Genomic DNA, 23,379 nt, shown 5'->3' on the forward strand with positions numbered 1-23,379 from the left:
ACATCTCCGGAGTCAAGGGAAACAAAAGCAAAAAAAAACTACTGGGACCTCATCAAAATAAAAAGCTTCTGCACAGTGAAGGAAACAATCACCAAAACTAAAAGTCAACCGACAGAATGGGAGAAGATATTTCCAAATGACGTATCAGATAAAGGGCCAGTATCCAAAATCTATAAAGAACTCATCAAACTCAACACCCCCCCCCAAAAAAATCCAGTGAAGAAATGGGCAAAAGACTTGAACAGACACTTCTCCAAAGAAGACATCCAGATGCCCAACCGACACGTGAAAAAATGCTCAACATCACTCATCATCAGGGAAATACAAATCAAAACCACAATGAGATACCACCTCACACCTGTCAGAATGGCTAACGTTAACAACTCAGGCAACAACAGATGTTGGCGAGGATGCGGAGAAAGAGGATCTCTTTTGCATTGTAGCTGGCAATGCAAGCTGGTGCAGCCACTCTGGAAAACAGTATGGAGGTTCCTCAAAAAACTAAACATAGAACTCCCTATGACCCAGCAATTGCACTACTAGGCATTTATCCACGGGATATAGGTGTGCTGTTTCGAAGGGACACATGCACCCCCATGTTTATAGCAGCACTATCAACAATAGTCAAAGTATGGAAAGAACCCAAATGTCCATCGATGGATGAATGGATAAAGAAGATGTGGTATATATATACAATGGAGTGTTACTCAAATCAAAAAGAATGAAATCTTGCCATTTGCAACTACGTGGATGGAACTGGAGGGTATTATGCTAAGTGATTTTAGTCAGAGAAAGACAAACATAAGGGAAGGGAAACAAAAATAATATAAAAACAGGGAGGGGGACAAAACAGAAGAGACTCATAAATATGGAAAACAAACTGAGGGTTACTAGAGGGGTTGTGGGAGGGGGGATGGGCTAAATGGGTAAGGGGCACTAAGGAATCTACTTGAAATCATTGTTGCACTATATGCTAACTAATTTGGATGTAAATTTTTAAAAATAAAAAATTAAATTAAATTAAAATAAAATTAAATTAAACCCCCCCCCCCCAAAAAAAGAGTTTTCTGGAGTTTCACTTACCTAGAAAAAGAAATAACTTAAGCAAGGGGGAGAGGAGGAAGTATCTCAAAGCTGACTAACAGACAACTAATAGATAAGGAAATCAGTTTTTTGGAGAAAGATCTCTCAGATAATATATTTTATCTTAAAAACAATTCTAACAAGCTTTTTCAGCTGGGGTTCCCTGTACCAGTGGAGAGTAAAAATAGAAAAGGGTCCCACACTTACAACAGTTGAAACTTACTAGCATTGACGGGGCTTAAAAATTACACAGAAAATAAAGATACTTCTCTTTCCAACTTGGGACATAATTAATATGTGCATTCAATAATAACCTCCCTCAAAACAAAAGCAATAACATACAATAAACAAATAAGAATTATGGAATTTTACAGATGGAAGAGATGATCTAGTAAAACTCTTTTTGTTTTTGATTGGATGACTGAAGCCAAGGGTAATGTAGTGACTTCAATGTCAACATTCCTGGTCATTATGGTAGATCCAAAATCATGATAAAACTCTGCAGGCTGCAATGACACTAGTTTGTAAGCAAAATGCTTTCAATAGAATAAAAAAGTTAAATTGTCATTTTTTTCCTTTAAAAATTTTCAAATGGTCATGAATCGTACTGGGTTTCTGTGCCAATCTAATTCTTACCTAGCTTTTCCTTAATACAATGGTTCTCAAACTTGAGCACATCTTAGGACTAGCTAAGGGGCGCTGTTGAAACACAGACTGATGGGCTCCATCTCCAGAGTTTCTGATTTAGCAAATCAGGGATGGGACCAAATAATTTGCATTTCTGACTCATTCCCAGATGCTGCTGCCACTACAAGAATCACACTTTGAAAACTACGTCTTAACATAAAAAGACTTGAACACATTTGTCACCTGATTTGAGTGTACCTTGCCTCAACAGCAAAATGGGAGTGCACGATGGTCAGGTGATCTCCAAGGTATCTTCCAACTCTAAGTTTTGTATTTGCATATATTCTAGTGAGTGTACTGTAACTTGCAGTACTCATGACCACAACCATGTCAGATACCTGCAAACTGCAATATTCATCTGATTTCAGCTGCTTTTACCTTCACAAATGTCATGTACACATTCTTTTTTCTTTTATCACTACTCTTTACTCCTTCCTTGAAAAATATTTTAATGGCTCAAAAATCTTTGTGACAGCTTTAAGGTAACTTACAGTATCACTGACATCTGTGTGTACCTGATACACCAATTTAATAATACCCATATATGGCTTACGGCATAGTGGCCCAAGTACATAAAGCAGAGAATGAAAAACACACTCAAAATACAAATTATTTGACTATTTTAAAGTTACATAATTAAAAATGTTACAGACCTTTTGCAAACTTCAAAAATATTTTCTTTTTCTTCTTTAATAGTCACCTCTTCTGAAAATCTATGCTATAAGGAGATTATGGTTAAAAAGTACAAGTGAGTATCTGTATTCCATATTAAGCTGAGGCTTACCAGACATATTAGAATTTATTAGATGTTAATTAAACCACCACCTGATGGCCAACAAAAAACACAACTCTGTATTATTTAAAATAATGAATATTGATTTAAAAATTCCACTGTTGCTTAAGAAAAAAACTAATAGAAATAATATATTTTCTCAGCTTTTGACATCACTTTTAATTATACAGGCTGTCATTTAAAGTTATTATGAACAATTAAAGTTACATTTGTTTTCTTTCAGATAAAAAGCTTCAAATGATTTTTATTTTCAGATGGTATTTATGAACACAAATTTATTTTTCTCATTAGAAGTATCTATATGGGGTGCCTGGGTGGCTCAGTCGGTTAAGCATCGGACTTCAGCTCAGGTCATGATCTCGTGGTTCATGAGTTCAAGCCCTGTGTCAGGCTCTGTGCTGACAATTTGGAGCCTGGAGCCTGCTTTCAATTCTCTGTCTCCCTCTCTCTCTCTTCCCCTGCTGCTCGCACTCTGTCTCTCTTAAAAATAAATTTTAAAAAAATTAAAAAAGGAAGTATTTGTATGTATTTTATATATCACTATACTTAAAACATTTCACATTAGTGTTCTGGAATTGTGACTTTCCAATTATAAGAAAGTTCTAAATGCTTAAATATTAAACTTTTGAAAAAACAGGCAAGCACCAAGAAAACAAACCTCCAAATCACCTATCATTTGAGCAGAGATAACCATTTAATAGCTTACTTTATATCTTTCAAGTCTTTTCAATTTTAAAAAATTATTTTTTAATTATTAAACATTTTTCCAGTCTTATTGAGAATTAATTGATACATATTATGGTATAAGTTTAAAGCATACAGCATGATGGTTGGGTTTATATATATCGTCAGATCATTACAACTGGTTCAGCTAACATCCATCTTTTCACAGACATACAGCAAAAAAAAGAAAACAAGAAAAAAATTTTCTCCTTGTGATGAGAACTCTGAAAATGTACTCTCTTAGCAACTATTCTTTTTTAAAGTACATAATCACACATTACATAATGATACACACTGCATATACTATTGTTACGAAGAAAATTAGAAAAATCAAGTGAGAAACATAAAACATCAACAAATACAAAAATATACTATGTTCCTGAATGAGATTAAAAAAATTTTTTTAAGTGTTTATTTATTTTTGACAGAGAGACAGACAGAGTGCGAGCTAAGGAGGGCAGAGAGAGAGGGAGACACAGAATCTGAAGCAGGCTCCAGGATCGGAGCTGTCAGCAGAGCCTGATGCAGGGCTCAAACCCACCAGCAGTGAGATCATGACCAGAGCTGAAGTCCAACACTCAACCAACTGAGCCACCCAGGGGCCCCCTGAATGAGATTATTAAATGTAAAGATGTTAGTTCTCCCTAAATTAATTCATACACTTTAAAAACTACTTTACATATGAGTTTAAAGAACTCTTAGGAAAATGTAAGAACAGCCAAAAAATATTTTAGATTTAAAATACATTTCAGAATCTTTTAAAGTAAGCGTTCCTTGTTTTATTTTTATTTTGCTTGCCATTTTTATTTTTCAAATAACTGACAATATGGTATCAGTAAAAGGACCTGGGCAATCAATGAAACAAAAGAGAAGGAATAGTTCCATACATAAAAATTTGAAAAATTTAAAGATAGCATTTGAAATTTGTGAAAAAATGATACAATAAATGGAAGTAGAACAACAGTCTAGCTAACTGGATAGAAAATAAGTTTGGTACCAACTCACCATATGTCAAAATACTTTTTAGGTTCATTAAAGATTTAAATACAAAAAATAACAGAAATAGCAAAAACAAAATAGAGGTATAATTTGGAGGGTAGAGAAAGACTAAGCATGATACCAGAAGCAGAAACCATAAATTATGATACCAACAGGTGTGGATATAAATATGTTAGATATTTTCTTATGCTGGAGAATACAGAGCACACAAAAGCCATTTGTCAAAAAAAATTTTTTAAAGGTTACATTGTTTCTACCTTCTTTCTCCTAAGATAAATTTTAGATTCAGATAGATAAAAAATTCAAACATAATAAAAAACAACAGAAAAAAACACCAGGAGGAAATACAGAAGAAAAATTTTAAATCTTGAAATGGGGAAGAGCTTCATTAGAATACCCAGTGCTGGGGCACCTGGGTGGCTCAGTCGGTTGGGCATCCGACTTCGGCTCAGGTCACGATCTCGCGGTCCGTGAGTTCGAGCCCCGCGTTGGGCTCTGTGCTGACAGCTCAGAACCTGGAGCCTGTTTCAGATTCTGTATCTCCCTCTCTCTGACCTTCCCCCATTCATGCTCTGTCTCTCTCTGTCTCAAAAATGAATAAACGTTAAAAATTAAAAAAAAAAAAAAAAGAATACCCAGTGCTCATCACAAGAAGTGCCCTCCTCAATACCCATCACCCACTTAGCCCATTCCCCTGCCCACCTCCCCTCCAGTAACCCTCAGTTTGTTCTCTACAGCTAAAGACTGTTTTATGGTTTGCCTTTCTCTCTTTTCCCTCCTCCCCCCACCCAGGTTCATTTGTTTTGTTTCTTAAATTCCACATGAGTGAAATCATATGGTATTTGTCCTTCTATGATGGACTTATTTTGTTTAGCCTATTACTCTAGAGCTCCATCCATGTCATTTCAAATGGTAAGATTTCATTCTTTTTATGGCTGAGTAATATTCCATTGTATATATACACAACTTCCTTATCCATTCATCAGTCAATGGACATTTGGGTTCTTTCTATAATTTGGGTATTGCTGATAATGCTGCTATAAACATTGAAGTGCATGTATCCCTTCAAATCAGTATTTTTGTACCCTCTGGGTAAATACCTAGCAGTAAAATTGCTGGATCATAGTGTAGTTCTATTTTTAACGTTTTAAGGAACCTTCATACTGTTTTCCAGAGTGGCTGCACCAGTTTGCATTTCCACCAACAGCGTAAGAGGGTTCCCCTTTCTCTGAATCCTCGCCAACATCTGTTGTTTCTTGAGTTGTTAATTTTAGCCATTCTGACAGGTGTGAAGTGATATCTCATTTGTATTTCCCTGATGATGAGTGATGTAAGAATATATTTAATACATGAAAAGTTCCTACAACTAAAAAAATCAAAATCTCAGAAGAAAAATGGGCAAAGAACATAAAAAGGAAGTTCATAAAAAATGTAAATGGCCTTTAAATATACTAAAAGATGCCTAACTAGTCTCATAAGAGGAAAGCAAATTAAAACTAAAAGTCATTTGTAAAAATAGACAGATGGGACAAAATTTTAATACTGAGTTGGTTAGTGTGTGGGGAGAAAACTGGCATTCTTACCCAATGTTGCTGAATGTATAAATCACAGCCATCTTTATGTAGGCCAATCTGACAATTCTACTTCTAAGAATTAATCCAAAAATGCTTGCACATATACAAAATGCCTTATGTTCAAGGGTACATAATGCAGCAATATTTAAATTGCAAAAAATGGGAACAAAGCAAGTGTCCACCAACAGTGGAAGTTGTTGAATAGAGTATATCCATACAGTGGATAATTATACAATTAGAAAAACAGGGCATAATTACATACATTGAAAAGAAACAATCTCCATTATATATTTAGTTTAAAAAGCAAGATAAAGAATGGTATGCTACCGTTTGTATAAAAAGAATAAACAATACATCCACTTTGAGAAATGGCAGAGTATGTCTTATTGGGATAATCCTCTTGCAGTTAACAATTCTAAACCCTAGATAAAATATTTAAAAAAATCACTGGAAAGATATGAAAAGCAGGCAGAATCTGGAGCAAAGTCTACACTTGGAAAGAAGGAATAGTACTGACCAGCTCTTCTGCTTTCATGGTTTTATTCCTGAAGGCAGGCCCTAGTTGGAATCACCTGGGAAGGCCAAGAACTTGCCTTGCTGAAACAATGCACTGGAAGGCTAAATTTAGGACATAGTCAGAAACTGGGAAATAAGGATGAGAATCCAGGAAAGGAGAGAACCTAAGATAGGAAACCCTGAAATCTGGCTATACACTTGGTGCAAATCTCTCGCTGATCCTTGAACTGTATCTCTCTAAGGTTAGACTCCAAACAGCCCAGCTAAGGTTACAAGAACCGAAAAAATATTTAAACTAACTGCTACTGTGGAAGAGTAATCTGGAGGCTTAACTCACCTAAGTTAAAACCTAAACATACAATTACCATACAACCCAGCAAATACAGACTTGGGCATTGATCCCAGAGAAACTAAAAATTAGATTCACCAAAAACCTGTACACAAATGTTTATAGCAGCTTTATTTGAAATAGCCCAAAACTGGAGACAAGACAGTTGTCCTTCAATGAATGAACAGCTTTTAAATAAATGGGAGTAACCCATCCCATGGAATACTGCTAAGCAATCAAAATGAATGAACTACTGATACATGCAACAAACTTGATGACTATCCAGAGCATTATGCTGGGTGAAAAAAACCCCAATCTGAGGTGGTTACGTACTATATCTAATTCCATTTATGTAATACACTTAAAAAAAATTTTTTAATGTTTATTTTTGAGAGTGAGCGAGCATGAGTGGGGGAGGGGCAGAGAGAGAGAGAGAGAGGGAGACACAGAACCCGAAGCAGGCTCCAGGCTCTGAGCTGTCAGCACAGAGTTCGACACGGGGCTCAAATCCACGAACCGTGAGATCATGACCCGAGCTGAAGTCGGACGCTTAACCAACTGAGCCACCCAGGCGTCCCTGTAACATCTTGAAATGATAAAATTATAGCAATGAAGAACAGAGTAGCAGTTGTCAAGGGTTAAGGAGAGGTTAGGGGGAGGCAGGGAGAAAGCAGGCATGGTTATAAAAGGGTAACATAAGGGATCCTTGTGGTGATGGAAGTGTTTTGTATCTCTGACTGTATTATAGTGTCAATATTCTGGTTGTGGTATTATACTAAAGCTTTGCAGTGTTACCATTGGGGGAAATTGGGTAAAGAGTACATGAGATTTCTGTTATTTCTTGCCACTACTGTGGTGAATCTATAACTATTTCAAAGTTAAAAGAAATGTGGGATCCTGCTAAGGCAGTATTTATGGATATGTTTATAGCACTAAATTGTCTCAGAAAATAAGTTTTAAATCAGTGACCCCAGTTGTAACCTTAAGAAACTACAAAAAGAGGGGTGCCTGGGTGGCTCAGTTGGTTAAGCCTCTGACTTAAGCTCAGGTCACGATTTCACGGTTTGTGAGTTCGAGCCCCGTGTAAGGCTCTGTGCTGACAGCTCAGAGCCTGGAGCCTGCTTCGAATTCTGTGCCTCCCTCTCTCTCTGCCCCACCCCCGGCTTGCACTCTGATACTCTGTCTCTCAAAAATGAATAAACATTAAAAAAATTTAAAAAAAAGGCAACTACAAAATGAATGGCAGATTAAATCCAAAGTAAGCAGAAAAAAGGAGAAAGTAATGATCAGCAGAAATCAGTAAAATAGAAAACAACAGAGCAACAGAGAAAAAAAATTAATAAAACCAAAGCTGGTTCTTTTCGAATAGTAACAAAAGTGATAATCTTCTAGTCAACCTCCAGCAAATCTACATCTATTTCAAAATACCAAAATTACAGAGATGGAAAACAGATTAATGGTTGGCTAAGGTTAGGAATGTTAGAGTTAGGGAGAAAAGTATAACCAAGGAATAACATAAGCGAGATATTTACAGTGATAGAATAACTCTTTACCTTGATTGCAGTGGTGGCTAAAAGAGTCTGCTCATTTAATAAAATACAGAGAGGTATATATACTATACGTTTAATATCAGATTCCTGCTTCTGGTATTGCATTTAAAGACGCAATCACAGGAAAAAACCAGGTGGAGGATACACAGGTCCTCTCTATACTACTTTCGCAACTTCCTGTGAATCTACAATTATTTCAAAATAAAAAAATTTTAAAACGGTATACTAGCATTTTAGCTATATGGGGTTCAAAACTAGAATTAAGTAATTCCTATCATGGTTAAATTTAAAAATTGTTACATACACAAGACAAAAATAAAAGGTCACTGGAAAAGACAGAATATACATATACTTATTCCATGAATATTTATCCCATAAGTATTATATAAATATATACAAAATATCAGTAAGGAAGCATTTATAAAAATTCACAGAAAACTATGTAAAAGGAGAAAAGTAGTAGGCCATACATATGTCCTAAAGTCAATCTATTTATCCCCTCAAATTCCTAAAATGTAAAGTGAGAGAGAGACAAAGTTTAATTCCCAAATTTGGGGGCCAGATATCTTAAAAAAAATTTTTTTTAACATTTATTTATTTGTGAAAGACAGAGAAAGAGCAAGAGTGGGGGCGGGGCAGAGAGAGAGGTAGACACAAAATTCGAAGCAGGCTCCAGGCTCTGAGCTGTCAGCACAGGGCCCGATGTGGGGTTCGAACTCATGAACCGTGAGATCATGACCTGAGCCGAAGTCGGACACTCAACCAACTGAGCCACCCAGGCAGCCCGGAGGCCAGATATCTTAAAGACAAATATTACTGTCTGGTCATGATTATTTTCTAGAGTTGGTACTTTGAAGCTTACCATAATATTAGAAGAATAAATGTATCATCCCCTTTTCTTAAACAAAACCAAAAATCTTACTATACTAGGAAGCAACTAAACAATCCTGTGGATTATTTTAAAATAATTAATGCCAAAAATAGTCTACATCTTGAAAATATTTACAGTGTTAAGAATTCAGTGACTTCTGGCAAACATCTCCTAAAATCTATCCTTACAGGAACAAATGGATTAAGTCTTTTCCTCAGCTTTAAGTAGAACAGAGTACAAACTAGTTTTTGTTATTTTGTCTTAACATTCATTTATTTTTGAGAGACAGAGACAGAGCACAAGTTGGGGAAGGGCAAAGAGAGAAGGAGACACAGAATCTGAGGCAGGCTCCAGGTTCTGGGCTGTCAGCACAGAGTCTGACACGGGGCTCAAACCCACGAACCGCAAGATCATGACCTGAGCCAAAGTCCTATGCTTAACCAACTGAGCCAGCCAGGCGCCCGTTTGTTTGTTTTTAATGCTTCAGAGCAAGGGCTGGCAAGCTACAGCCTGCCTGTTTTTGTAAAGATTTACTTGAATATAGCAACTGCTATTTGTTTATATATTGTCTATGGCTTCTTTCATGTTATGACGGCAGAGTTGCAACAGCAACTATAGGGCCCACAAAGCCATACAGGAATTTTACCATCTAGCCCTTTGAAAAAAACTTTGCCAACCCTTGCTATACTATAAGTCAAGGGACTCTGCTGTGAGACCTTGGACAAGATACAGACTCAAAATCTGTTTCTTCATCTATTAAAAAGAATAATAGCACATGCCCCATGTGCAGCAAATGAGTAACTCAGCAAGTCAGGGTTGTCTATACTGTGTACATTGAAGCTATGGTCCTTGATCTACTCCTTGGAGGGAACTTTTAAGCCCTTGGAATGTGCTGCCTTTGGTAATGTGTTTTTGCTTGCTTGGGCGTCTGGGACCAGACAGTGTATACTAATAGTGTAATTCATGGTAGGGGCTTTGGGCCACTCTAGACAGTCTAAACTAACAATCTGATTTATGGTGGGGGCCTCAGGTCATCTGGTATCCAGCCTGACCTCTGGAGGGTATGGAGAGACTGAGTGATCGAGGTCAGCGACACATGCAGTCAGACATGCCAATGTGACTGACCCCAAAAAAGACTGACCAGGGCTCAAGTAAATTCCTTTGGCTAGCATTCCTCTCTGTGTTGCTATGCATCATTGCTGGGAGGAGCAAGCAGTGTCTACATGGCTCTACTGAGAAAGGACAGCTGGAAACCTGTGCCTGGTTTCTCTTGGACTCTGCCCTATGTGACTCTTGTTTGTGGATTTTAATGTACACTCTTTCACTGTAATAAAATGTAATCTCACGTATTAACAGCTTTGCTGACCTCTGTAAGTTCTAGCAAATCACCAAATCTGAGGGTGGTCTGGGGGGCTCCTGAGCAGCATCTCATTATATTATGTGGATAAAATGTGATAACCCATACTAGGCATTTAACAGTGGCTGGCTGGCATTATGATAAAGGCTGAGTACATACTGGCTGTTATCATCAAACCATTAAGCAAGTACTTTGTAAGATTCTTTGTGTTATAAGACTCTTATAGCACTTAAAGACTTTTCAAATGGAGTTCATATTCAATATGTATTCAACAATTATTTGTGTTATTACTCCGTATCAGCCACTGATCTAGGTGCTAGAGATTTAGTAGTAAGCAAAATGGACAAAAATCCTTGCTTTCATGGAGCTTCACTCTAGCAGGAAGAGATAAACATAAAAAAGTAAATGTGTAGAATGTTAAACCATAATAAATATAAGAAAGGGGAATATGAAATGTTGAGAGAAAGGAGAACATTTGAAGTTTCAGGTTGAATGGCCAGGAAAGTTATCTCTGAGAACACGAAACCAGAGTAAAGATGTGAAGGAAGTATGAGAACCAGCTGTACTATTTTTAGGAGAACATCCCAGGCAGACAAAATAGCGAGAGCAAAGGCCCTGAAGTAGGAGAAAGCCTACTATGTTTTAAGAACAGCAAGGAGGCTAGTGTGGTCAGGGTGAAATGGATATGGATAGGAGTATAAGAGATCAGAGAGATAACAAGGTGGGGAAGGAGTACAGGAGACAGATACAGGGCACTACAGGTCACAGTAAGGACTTTGGCTTTGAATCTGAATGTCATTAGAAACTAATGGAGAGTCTGAAACAAAATAATGACATGATCTAACTCATGCTGTGTCGAGAATAAACCACAAGAGAACAAAATTAGAAGCAGGAGATCTACTAGAAGGTGACTGTAATAAATCAGGCAAGAGATGACCCTCACTTGGGTCTGTGTGGTATTGGTGAGGGGTGATGAAAAGTGGACAGTTTCTAGACATCTGATGGTAAAGCCTGCAGGTTTTCCTTGCAGTCTGGGTATGGACTGAGAGAAAAAGAAAGGAAACCCAAGGTTTTGAGTCTGAACAATTATAAAGGATGGAGTTGCCATTAACAGAGAAGGAGAAGATTATAGGAGGAACTAGTTTGTGGTAGAGGAGGGGATATATAACAGAAGTTCATTTTTTATTTTTATTTTTTTTTAATTTTTTTTTTCAACGTTTATTTATTTTTGGGACAGAGAGAGACAGAGCATGAACAGGGGAGGGGCAGAGAGAGAGGGAGACACAGAATCGGAAACAGGCTCCAGGCTCTGAGCCATCTGCCCAGAGCCTGACGCGGGGCTCGAACTCACGGACCGCGAGATCGTGACCTGGCTGAAGTCGGACGCTTAACCGACTGCACCACCCAGGCGCCCCAGAAGTTCATTTTTTAAAAAATTTAAAAAATTCTTTCTTAATTTTTTATTGAGATATAGCTGACATACAATATTACATTAATTTCAGGTGTACAACATAACGCTTTGGCATTTGTACACATTACAAAATGATCACAACTGATCTAATTACCATCTGTCACCATACAAAGTGAATACAATATTAACTATATTCCCTATGCTGTAGATTTTACCCCCTTATTTTATAACTGAAAGTTTGTACCTTTTGACCACCCTTTACCCATTTTGCCCCACCACAACCCCCCCTCCTGTTTGGCAACAACCAATCTGTTCTCTATATCTTTGAGTCTGGGTTTTATTGTGGTTGTTGTTTTGATTCCAAATACTGAATCATAAAATATTTATTTTTCTTTGCCTGACTTACTTTACTTAGTGTAATACTGGTAAATAATACTGCAATGAACACAGGAGTGCATGTATCTTTTTGAATTAATATTTTTGGTTTTTTTGGATACCCTGTAGGGGAACTGCTAGATTGTATGGTAGTTCTATTTTTAGTTTTTTTTAGGAACGGCCATACTTTTTTTCCATAGTGGTTATACCAAATTACACTCTTACCAACAGTATACAAAAGTTTTCTCTGTATCTTTTTCTCCATATCCTCACCAGCATTTGTTATTCCTTGTCTTTTGAATAACAACCATTCAGACAGATGTTAAGGTGATATCTCACTGTGGTTTTGATTTACATTTCCATGATCATGAGTGATGTTGAGTACCTTTTCATGTGTCTGTTCACCAACTGGATGCCTTCTTTTGGAAAATGCCCATTTAGGTCTTCTGCCCATTTTTAAATCAGATTGTTTGTTTTTCTTTGTTATTGAGTTGTAGGAGTTCTTCACATATTTTGGACATTAACCCCTTATCTGATATATGACTTACAAATGTCTCTTCCCGTTAAGTTGCCTTTGCATTTTGTTGTTTGGTAGTTTCCTTCTCTGTGCAGAAACTTTTCTGTTTCGTGTGGTCCCATTTGTTTGGTTTTGCTTTGTTTCCCTTGCCTTTGGAGTCAGATGCAAAAAAACTTTGCTAAGATTTATGTCAAGGAGATTACTGCTTATGTTTCCTTCTAGGCTTTATGGTTTCAGGTCTTAAAGTCAAGTCTTTGATCCATTTTGAGTTAATTTTTGTATATGGTGCAAAATAGTAATCCGTAATCATTCTTTTGCATGTAGCTGGCCAGTTTTTCCAAAACTATTTACTGAAGAGACTGTCCTTCCCCCATTGTATGTCCTTACTTCCTTTATCGTAAATTAATTGACCATATATACTTGGGTCTATTTCCGGGCTGTCTATTCTGTTCCACTAATCTATGTGTGTTTCTATGCTAACACCATACTGTTTTGATTACTATAGGTTTATGGTATAGTTTGAAATCAGGGAGTGTGATACCTCTGGCTTTGTTCCTTTTTAAGACTACTTTGGCTATTCAAGGTCTTTTGTGGTTCCATATACATTTTAGAAGTATTTTTTCTTGTTCTGTGGAAAATGCCATTGGAATTTTGATAGGGATTGCATCAAATCTGTACATTGCTTCGGGTGGTATGGTCATTTTACCAATATTAATTCTTCCAATCCATGGGCACAGAATATCTTTCCATTTATTTGTGTCTTTAATTTCTTTCATCAATGTCTTATAGTTTTTTAAATTTTTTCAAATGTTTATCTTTGAGAGAGAGGGATAGACAGAACACGAGTGCAGAGGGGCAGAGAGAGAAAGAGAGAGAGAGGGAGAGAAAATCCAAAGCAGGCTCCAGGCTCTGAGCCATCAGCATAGACCCCGACACAGGGCTTGAACTCATGAACCATGAGATCATGACCTAAGCCGAAGTTGGATGCTTGACCAACTGAGCCACTCAGGCACTCCAATGTCTTACAGTTTTCAGTGTAACCTATAGTTTTTGGTTAAATTTATTCATAGGTATTTTACTCTTTTTGATGTGCCCATAAATGGGATTTTTTGGATTTCTTTTGTTGATAGCTATTATTATACAGAAACACAACAGATTTTTGAATATTAACTTTGTGTCCTGAAACTTTACTGAATCCATTTATTAGTTCTAACACCTTTAGTGGTGGAGTCTTGAGGGTTTTCTATATATAATATCACGTCACCAGCAAATAGTGATGGTTTTACTTCTTCCTTTCCAATCTGGATATCTTTTATTTCTTTTTCTTGCCTAACTATTAACTTTGTGTCCTGAAACTTTACTGAATCCATTTATTAGTTCTAACACCTTTAATGGTGGAGTCTTGAGGGTTTTCTATATATAATATCACGTCACCAGCAAATAGTGATGGTTTTACTTCTTCCTTTCCAATCTGGATATCTTTCATTTCTTTTTCTTGCCTAACTGTCCTTGTTAGGACTTCCAATGCTATGTCGAATAAAAGTAGGGACAGTGGGAATCCTTGTCTTGTTCTTGATCTCAGTGGAAAAGCTTTTAACCTTTCACTGTTGCATATGACATTAGCTGTGGGTTTGTCATATACAGTCTTGATTATGTTGAGGTACATTCTCTATCCACTTTGTTGAGTTTTTATCATCAATGAATGTTGAATTTTATCAAATGCTTTTCTGTATCTATTGAGATGATCATACATTTTTATCTTTCATTTTGTTAATGTGGCATGTGACATTGATTTGATTTGCGGATGTTGAATAATCCTTGTATCTGTGGAATAAATCCCACTTGATCATGGTGCACGATCCTTTTCACGTACTATCGAATTCCTAAGGTTGAATTTGATTTTGTTGAAGGTTTCTGCACCTGTGTTTATTAGGGATCTTGGCCTGTAATTTTCGTTTTTTTGTGGTATCTGTGTCTGGTTTTAGTATCAGGCCTTGTAAAATGAGTTTGGAACTGTTTCCTCCTCTTCAGTTATTGGAAAAAGTTTGTGAAGGAGAGTAGGTGTTAAATCTTTGAATGTCTGATAGAATTCACCAATGAAGTCCAGTGGTCCTGGACTTTAATTTTTGGGAGGTTTTTGATTGCTGATTCAATCTCCTTACTAGTAATTATAATCAGATTTTCTATTTCTTCATAATTCACTCTTGGAAAATTATAACTTTCTAGGAATTTATCTATTTCTTCTAGGTTGTCCAAGTTTTTGGTCTATAATTCATAATTCATAGTAACTATAGTTCCTAGTATTTCTGTGGTATCAGTTATAACTTCTTTTTCACTTCTGATTTTATTTGAGTCTTGTTTTTGTTGTTGTTGTTTCTAAGTCTGGCCAAAAGTCTTGTCAATTTTATCTTTTCAAAGAACCAGCTCTTGGGTTCCACTGATCTTTTCTACTGTCTTTTTATTCTCTATTTCATTTATTCCATTCTGATTTTTATTATTTCCTTCCTCCTACTAACTTTTGGCTTTATTCTTTTTCTAGTTCTTTCTGATGTACCATTAAATTGAGATTTCTCCTGTTTCTGGAGGTAGGCCTGCATGCTATCAACCTCCCTCTCAGAACTGCTTTTACTTCATCCTGTAGATTTTTGTATGCCATATTTCCGTTTTCATTGTGTCTAGGTATTTTTTTCTCTTTTGATTTATTCTATGATTCACCAATTGTTCAGTAGCATGTTGTTTATTCTCCACATATTTGTGATTTTTCTGATTTTCCTCTTGTAATTTATTTCTAGTTTCATACAATAGTGGTATGCTAGATATGCTTGATATGCTTGATGGGATTTAAACCTTCTTGCATTTACTGAGACTTGCTTTGTGACCTAACACCTTATCTATTCTAGACAATATTCTGTGTGAACTTGAGAGGAATTTATATTCTGCTGCTTTTGGATGGAATGTTCCATATATATCTATTAAGTCCATCTGGTCTAAAATGTCATTTAAGGTTTATGTTTCCTTACTGATTTTCAGTTGTTTTTTTTTTTAATTAAAAGGATATTTTTAAATATTTATTTACTTCTCAGAGAGAGAGAGAGAGAGAGAGAGAGAGAGAGCGTGCAGAGGTGAAGGGGGGGAGCAGAGAGAGGGAGATACAGAATCCGAAGCAGGCTCCAGGCTTTGAGCTGTCAGCACAGAGCCCAATGTGGGGCTTGAACCCACAAACTGCGAGATCATGACCTGAGTGGAAGTCGGCTGTTTAACCAACTGAGCCACTCAGGTGCCCCTGATTTTCAGTTTTGATGACTGATGTAAGTAAGATGTTAAAGTCCTCTACTATTATTGTATAGTATATGCAATTATATTATATACTTTGACGCTCTTATGTTGGGTGCATACATATTTATAAATGTTATATTTTCTTGCTGGATTGACTACTTTATCATTATGTACTGCTTCTCTTTGTCTTTAATTACACTCTCTTTTTTAAAGTCTATTTTGTTTGATACAAGTATAGCTGCACCAGCTTTTTGTTTCCATTTGCACTGAACATCTTTTTCCTTCCCTTTACTTTCAGCCTGCGTGTGTTCCTACAGCTGAAATGAGTCTGGTAGGCTGTATATAGATGTTTTAGGAATTCAGTTTGAACATGTTAAGTTTTATATGTCTAATTGGACATCCAAGTGGAAAAATCCAGTAGACAACTAGACATAAAGGTCTGCAGTTCAGAAAGTTCAGGCTGCAGTTATAAATTTGAGAGTCTTAGCACACAGATGGCATTTAATTCAATGAGGTTGCATGAGACCATTTAAAGAGCAAATCTACATAGGAAAGAAGAACACATCATGGTCTAGGCTCTAGGTCATTCTAATATGTAGAGGTCAGGGAGATTAGGAGACACCAGCAACATTAGTTGGGAAGTTGCAGACAGAAAGGCAAAAAGTAAACCAGGCAAGTATGTTTACCCTGAAAGTCAGGGTTTCAAGGAAAGTGTGATCAACTGTGACAAATAATGATGATAGGTTAAGTAAGATTAAGACTGAGAAAATGTTCATTGGATTTGGCAACAAGGAGGTCAACCAGAGAGTTAAAGGATAATTCTGGTTGCAGTAAAGGCAAATATCTTTGGAATGGGTTCAAGAGAACTGGAGGAGAGAAACTAGAAATAGTGGGTATAGATAGGCCTTTTGAGAAATAGGGTGACAGCTGGAAAAAAAAAAATGGGACTATGTAAAGGTTTTTGTTCTGTTTGAAAATGGGAGAACAGCATATTTATATATTGATGAGAATAATCCAACAATAAAAGAAGAATTACTGCAGTAATATTTTGAGAGAGAGAAGAGATGGACTTTAGCACATAAGTGGAAGGAATATCCTTGGCTAAATCATCTATTGTAATTGAAGAGAAGCTGGAGTTTGGGGAGCAGATGCAGGTTAAGTGGCTAATGTTTTGGTAGGGAATCAGGATGTTCTTTTCCAGTTATTTCAATTTGCTTGGTAAGTAGGAAACTAGGTTGTTAGCCATGAGGATGAAAGAGGAGGAATAATGAGAAAAAAGAAAGTATGAAATAGTTGCCTAGGAGGTCAAATGAATTATGCAAAAGGTCAGCACAATCATACACATTTTCTGGCAGAAAACAAGAACAAACTTTATATCCAAACTTTTCCCCATAACATATGCCAGTGGTATGTTCCGCCATCGCTCCAATATGCCTTCTGGATCTGTGGTTAAATAACTGCTGTGTGCATTCATAGCCCTTGAGCACTAGGATATTCTTAAATTTTAAAGATCAAGTGATATTCAGAACTTTGTGTTTAATGAGGCAGAAAAATAAGTAATAATTTAGAGACTTATGTACGTTTGAGACCAACTTCAGGACACTAAAAAAAAAAAAAAACAAAAAAACTAAATAATAATTAAACACCTTATTTTCCCAGACATGTGAAACTTGTAAATAGTGTGCTTATGCAAAGCATCAAACAATATATCCTTACGAGAATGATGCAATTCTTTTCCTCAATAAAAAGGCGTTACACTTGTCACCTGACCACACTGTTATGATGAATTTCTGTATTATAACTATTTAGACCAAGAAATAAGAAAATGCAGAAGATTCCCACAGTACCTTTTCATCCAAGTCTGAACTACTGATAGCATTGTTAAGATGAAATTCTGCATTACCACTGTTTAGACCAGGAAATAAGAAAATGCAAGTCTCTTGTACCTTTTCATCCAAGTCTGAACTTTTTATGTGTTCACTGAAGTCTTCCAGATTTTCACTTTCAGAGGTCTCATTAGTAATTTCCCCTAGGGAAATGTTTTCACCTTTGGAATCATGTTTTATCTCATTTGCTGAAAAGAAAGAATATTCAACTGTAGAAACTTCAAACAGTGAAATAACTAAGTTATTCAAAGATTGTTCTAAAAATGAGTTAGAATTCAGAGTCTTTTAAAGTCCAATGTGACAAACATGAAGTAGTTTTCAGCAAACTATACAATTATTCCTCCCTCTTTCAAAATAACTCCATTATATTAGATATAAAAAGAATGGCACTAAGACAAACTGAGATATATCAAGATAAATTTACGAATGTTTCTTGATTACATCCAGTTATTTTAAATATGTTTTTAAAACTTTAAAGTACAATTAACTTTCAAAATATTTCCTGTGAAGATCCAGGTATTCAAACTTATGATTAACTGTAAATTACAAAAAATTATAAAAAGGATTCAGATTTAAAATGTGATAAAGTTTAAACACATACTTCCATTTAAAAATAATGCCACAAAATTTCTAAGGTCAATGATCCTCTCTTTTGTAGATAAAGCTGAACAAAGTTACTTACTAAATAATCAAATGGAAAATCTCTCAATCTCATCTGTCAACCAAGCAATAAAACTGAGGAAAACTGACAAACTATAAAACATGTTTTAACAAACTCTAGAATGAGAAGCTTCCTATTTTAATGAATTCATTTTGGCTAGGCCTGAATAGAGACACAAAATGATACTTCAATATACATATTTTGAAAACGTCAAATTTTACCTGCTGACAAGGAAGCACAGACCTCTGACTTCATCAATCCTGAATCCGGCACAGGAAGTTCTCTATTATAAAGCAAACAGAGCTTGAACATTATAAAGGATTCTACACAGATCCACTTCTCTAAACATTATATATTACCAGCTTTAGTAGCTGGTGAGGATCAGCTCAAGTTCTCCAAGGACAGAGTATTACACTGGAGGTTCAGAAACCCAGCACACCCAAGTAGATTCCTCATTTGTTTCTTTTAATCACACACATAAGCCACAACTGTTAGGGAGTGCTGCCATTCAAACTGCTACTCAGGGAGAACCCAATGACAGTTCCAACAGTTCTAAACTATTACACCCATACTAGAAGATGTTTAACTTCTACTCTGAAGTTTATGTATGTACAGCTTACTGCCAATGTAAAAAGGAAGACAGTTTGACAGCTGTTTGAATCTTTTTTTGTAGTCTCTAAAGACCACATATGGTCTAAAGGTTAAGGGTATAGAGATCAGAGTTAGATCAACCTAGGTTCAAATATCGTTCTGCCGCTTAACTGTGTCAACTATGGCAACAATATTTCTTTCAGTCTAACCATATCTGTAAAATGGGAATATCACCTATCCATGAGGTTACTGTGAGGATTAAATGAAGTGTTTTTAAAACCAATAGCATAGACTCAACAAATGAAAACTACATTTATATGAGCGACAAATGGCTGATCATTTCTCCATTTTTAAATATTTAGAAATATATAAAAGAATAAAATATAATAAACGCCCATAATCCCACCATTTTTTTCATTTAATAAATTCGTTTTATTAAACCTAGCCTACAGCTCTACAACCGCTCACTGGTTCAAGATTACTTCCTACTCAAGAAAGAGAAAAACTAAACAAAGTATTTTATACATCATTCTTTAAAGTCTTTGGAAAACAGGAAGTATTTGCTCCCTGACAGAAGACCTAAAACAACTGGAAACATATAGTTTAAAGAATGGAAAAAATAATAATATGAACAGAAGGCTCATACGATTTGACATCATGAGCAGAACACATCCCCAATCCTGCCCATTCATATCTCAGAACGGTCATGTCCTTCTCTGAAATAAGAAAGAAATCAGGTATCATTCTTAACTCCTACCTATGATTAATCAATCAGATTAATCAATCTTCACTTCCTAAATCTCTCCCAAATCCACATCCACTTCTGTTTGAAGTCATCATGTCCTCTGGCCTCATTATTACAATAGCTCCCCGCCACACCAGAGCTACAATGATTTTTAAAATGTAAATCTGGTCTATTTAAAAGTCCTTTGGTGAATCCCTATATGCTGTTAGGATAAAGTTCAAACTCACCATGACTTCTAGTTTATCTAGGATGGTCTGTTTAGTCCTGTTGTCTTGGCTTAAATTATTAAAAGCTCCTCACTTCACTCTCAAAAGTTTTGCAGTTCAGAAGACAGATTCTATGGTCATCCTATTTGTAAAGGATGTAATGTAATGACTGAGCTTTCTGCACATTTTGTAGCTTTATTTCTTGCCATATGAACCCTAAGCCATGGAACATTATCTCTGTTTCTCAGTTGTGGCATACCTTTCCCTGTGGGCCTTTATACAGGCTATTACTCCTATAACAAAATTCTATTTACTTTTCTTCACCAACTGGCTAATTCATGGTAATTCCTTTAGTGTTCATCTTAAATACCATCTTGAAAAGAAGTCCTTAACATCTCACACTTCTATTATAGTTTACGGTACTTGCTCAAATATCTGCCTCTCTTGGTGGATCAAAAGCTTAGGGAGGACAAGGCCCAGATGTGTCTTGTTGCCCTCCATATATACTCAGCACCTGACGTCTTCGTAGCCAGGCACCACAGGGAGACCCAAATGAAGATGCCTCTCTTCTGTCTAGGAACTCCCAGTATATGGGAGGCTCACATACAAGTAGACATAATACACTGAGATAAGTGCCAAGAAAACTGCTAGAACAAATTCCTAGAGTACCATCTCAGATGAGACTTGAAGGATAGCTGAATAAAAAGAAAGGGACTTGCAGATAAAGTAACATAATGCAAAAGAACTCAAGTACATGACATACTGTAGAAACCACGAGCTGCTTGCTGTGTGTATCTGTTATTACCCTTTCCCCCCCTCCCCCCCACCCCCCAAAACCATATTTGTCAAAGAGAGAATGGATGCAATCCACTAAAGAGCCTTAAAAAGACATGCCAAGCAATTCAGACTCTATCCTCAGGTGGGCAGAAAGCCACTGAAGCAATGTAAGCAGTCACTGGCAGATCAATTTCTATTACAGACTATCACTACGGAGGAGGATAAACAGAGAGTTCAGGGAGAATTAGCCAGGAGCTCATTACAATAATCTAGGAGAAAGATGAATAAGATAGCAGCAGTGAGAAATGAGAGGAAGGAAAAACTGTGAGAGATTAAAGCAATAGCATGAATACGATTAAGTGACTCAATAAATACACAAGAACTGAAGGATGTTTTTGCAGTTTCTAATTATCCTGAAAGTTACATTCTCACATAGGTATAGCTCCAGACACATAGGAGGGTATATCTGCAAACAAAACAAAAACCATAAACAGGCATATAGCAAGTATACTGCTTTAATTTCAATTTCAAAGTACTATATTAAAATAGTATTTTTAATATTGCTGGTATTGCTTGTAAGCATGAGAAACTTTTTACTATGAATAACTAGCTCACAGGAAGGTAAAATTGTACATGCTGCTCCTGTTAGAAGTAATTTAATTTTGTTTTGAAGATGAAAAACACAAAGAAATTAAATTCATCTAAACTAAAAAAAATAATAAAGCAACACTGTAATGCACATAAATATTTTACAGTTTTGTACTGCTGTAATGAAAAGGTACAGCTCTCCCTTGATGGAGTGGGAAGGTTCAAAAATGAAGGGGAGGATGAGGAAAGGAGAGAAACAAACAGACTTGAGTGAAGCTATAGAAGTACAGAGAAGCAAAAGAGATTTGAGCAACAAGGAGAGGGAAGGAGAGGGGAGTAAAAGAGGTTTCTGAAGAACGACACGGATTACATCAAGTTTATCCTCCAATCACAGCATTTTGTAAGGGAGTGATGAAGTTTAATGGGTTCCACCCAGGACTTGTTGTTTTTTTTTTTTTTATAAAACAAAATTTAATACAAAATATGATACTACATCTCTTATAGTAGGGAAAATATTGTTTTTATAAATCTGTTTCACACACTCACAAGTATGTACTGGATTGTAATGCAAAATGTACCTTTGCTATGGGTAACTGACAAAAAGTCTAGAGCAGGACTGCTCTAGAATTATTACTACCAGAACAAGTCTGAAAACTATGCCCAAGAAAAATTCAAAATGTTATTGCTTTCTTCTGAGATGTTAACTAGCTGACTTGAGGTCAGTGTTCACTTACTTACACATTCACATACTGCTTCTAAATAGGGCTGCTACAAATTTACTGAGGCAATTGTTCTGTAGATAGCAGTGGCCAAAAGCAGAGAAATATTATAGTATCCAATTCATTGGGCCAGAGGTTGCCTGGCCTGATGCCCTGGTGTGAGGTGCTAGGTCTCTTGCTACTACAAATGAGTATTCCATAAAGTACAATATCATATATTCTGGCAAAGACAAAAAAACACAATGGTTTATGTGACCCAAAAGAGAAGAAAGTAAAAATAAGAATGACACTTCTTCAAACTGCCCCACCGCCACTTTAGAGAGGAAATGACGGAGAAAAGAGATCAAAAGTAGATTAATGTTCTGTGGCAATCTGTAATCAAATTAAAGTCTTACAAATAACCAAAATGGCCCTGTTCTAGCAGGCTGTTTTGGGCTGAGGAGCAAACTTCAGAGCAAGCTACCCTGGGTTCAGATCCAGGCCTTACTAACTTACTAGCTGTGTGTCCTTTGGAAAATTAAACACTTTGATTCAATTTTAAGGAGGGCTAGTTTTAGAGAAACTGAACAGACATTTTTCCTAAGAAGACTCAGAGATGGCCAATGAACACATGAAAAGATGCTCAATACCACTAATCATCAGAAAGATGCAAATCAAAATCACTTCATACCTGTCAGAATGGCCAAAATAAGTAACACAAGAAATAACAAGTGTTAGGATGTAGAGAAAAAGGAACGCTTGTACAATGTTGGTGCAACCACTGCGGAAAATAGTATGGAGGTTCCTCAAAAAATTAAAAATAGAAGTACATTATGACTCAATAATTGTACTACTGAAAGAAAATGAAAATACCAATATATGCACCTCTATGTTTACTGCAGCATTACTTACATTAGCCAAGATAAGGAAGCACCCTAAGTGTCCATCGATAGATGAATGGATAAAGATGTAGTGTATACACACAGGAATATTACATAGCATAAAAAAAAAAAAAAAGGAAGAAGTCATACTATTTGGTCATACTATTTGCAACAACATGGATGGACCTACAGGGTATTATGCTAAATGAAATCAGTCAGACTGAGGAAGACAAATACTATATGATTTCACTCATATGTGGAATCTAAAAAACAAATGAATAAACAA

The 23,379-nt window shown here is 36.2% G+C and overlaps 1 protein-coding gene across 1 annotated transcript in view; it reads right to left on the minus strand.

Annotated features, from left to right (window-relative positions):
• Positions 1-23,379, minus strand: part of TOPAZ1 (testis and ovary specific TOPAZ 1) — a 102,300-nt gene that overhangs the window by 69,793 nt on the left and 9,128 nt on the right. Inside the window, 3 exon segments of the mRNA XM_040479588.1 lie at positions 2,424-2,488; positions 18,007-18,134; positions 18,829-18,890. Of these exon segments, the coding sequence (XP_040335522.1) occupies positions 2,424-2,488; positions 18,007-18,134; positions 18,829-18,890 (255 nt within the window).

This window comes from Herpailurus yagouaroundi, unplaced genomic scaffold (genome assembly GCF_014898765.1).
Source record: "Herpailurus yagouaroundi ecotype Mexico unplaced genomic scaffold, PumYag 159, whole genome shotgun sequence".
NCBI classification, from domain to species: Eukaryota; Metazoa; Chordata; class Mammalia; order Carnivora; family Felidae; genus Herpailurus; species Herpailurus yagouaroundi.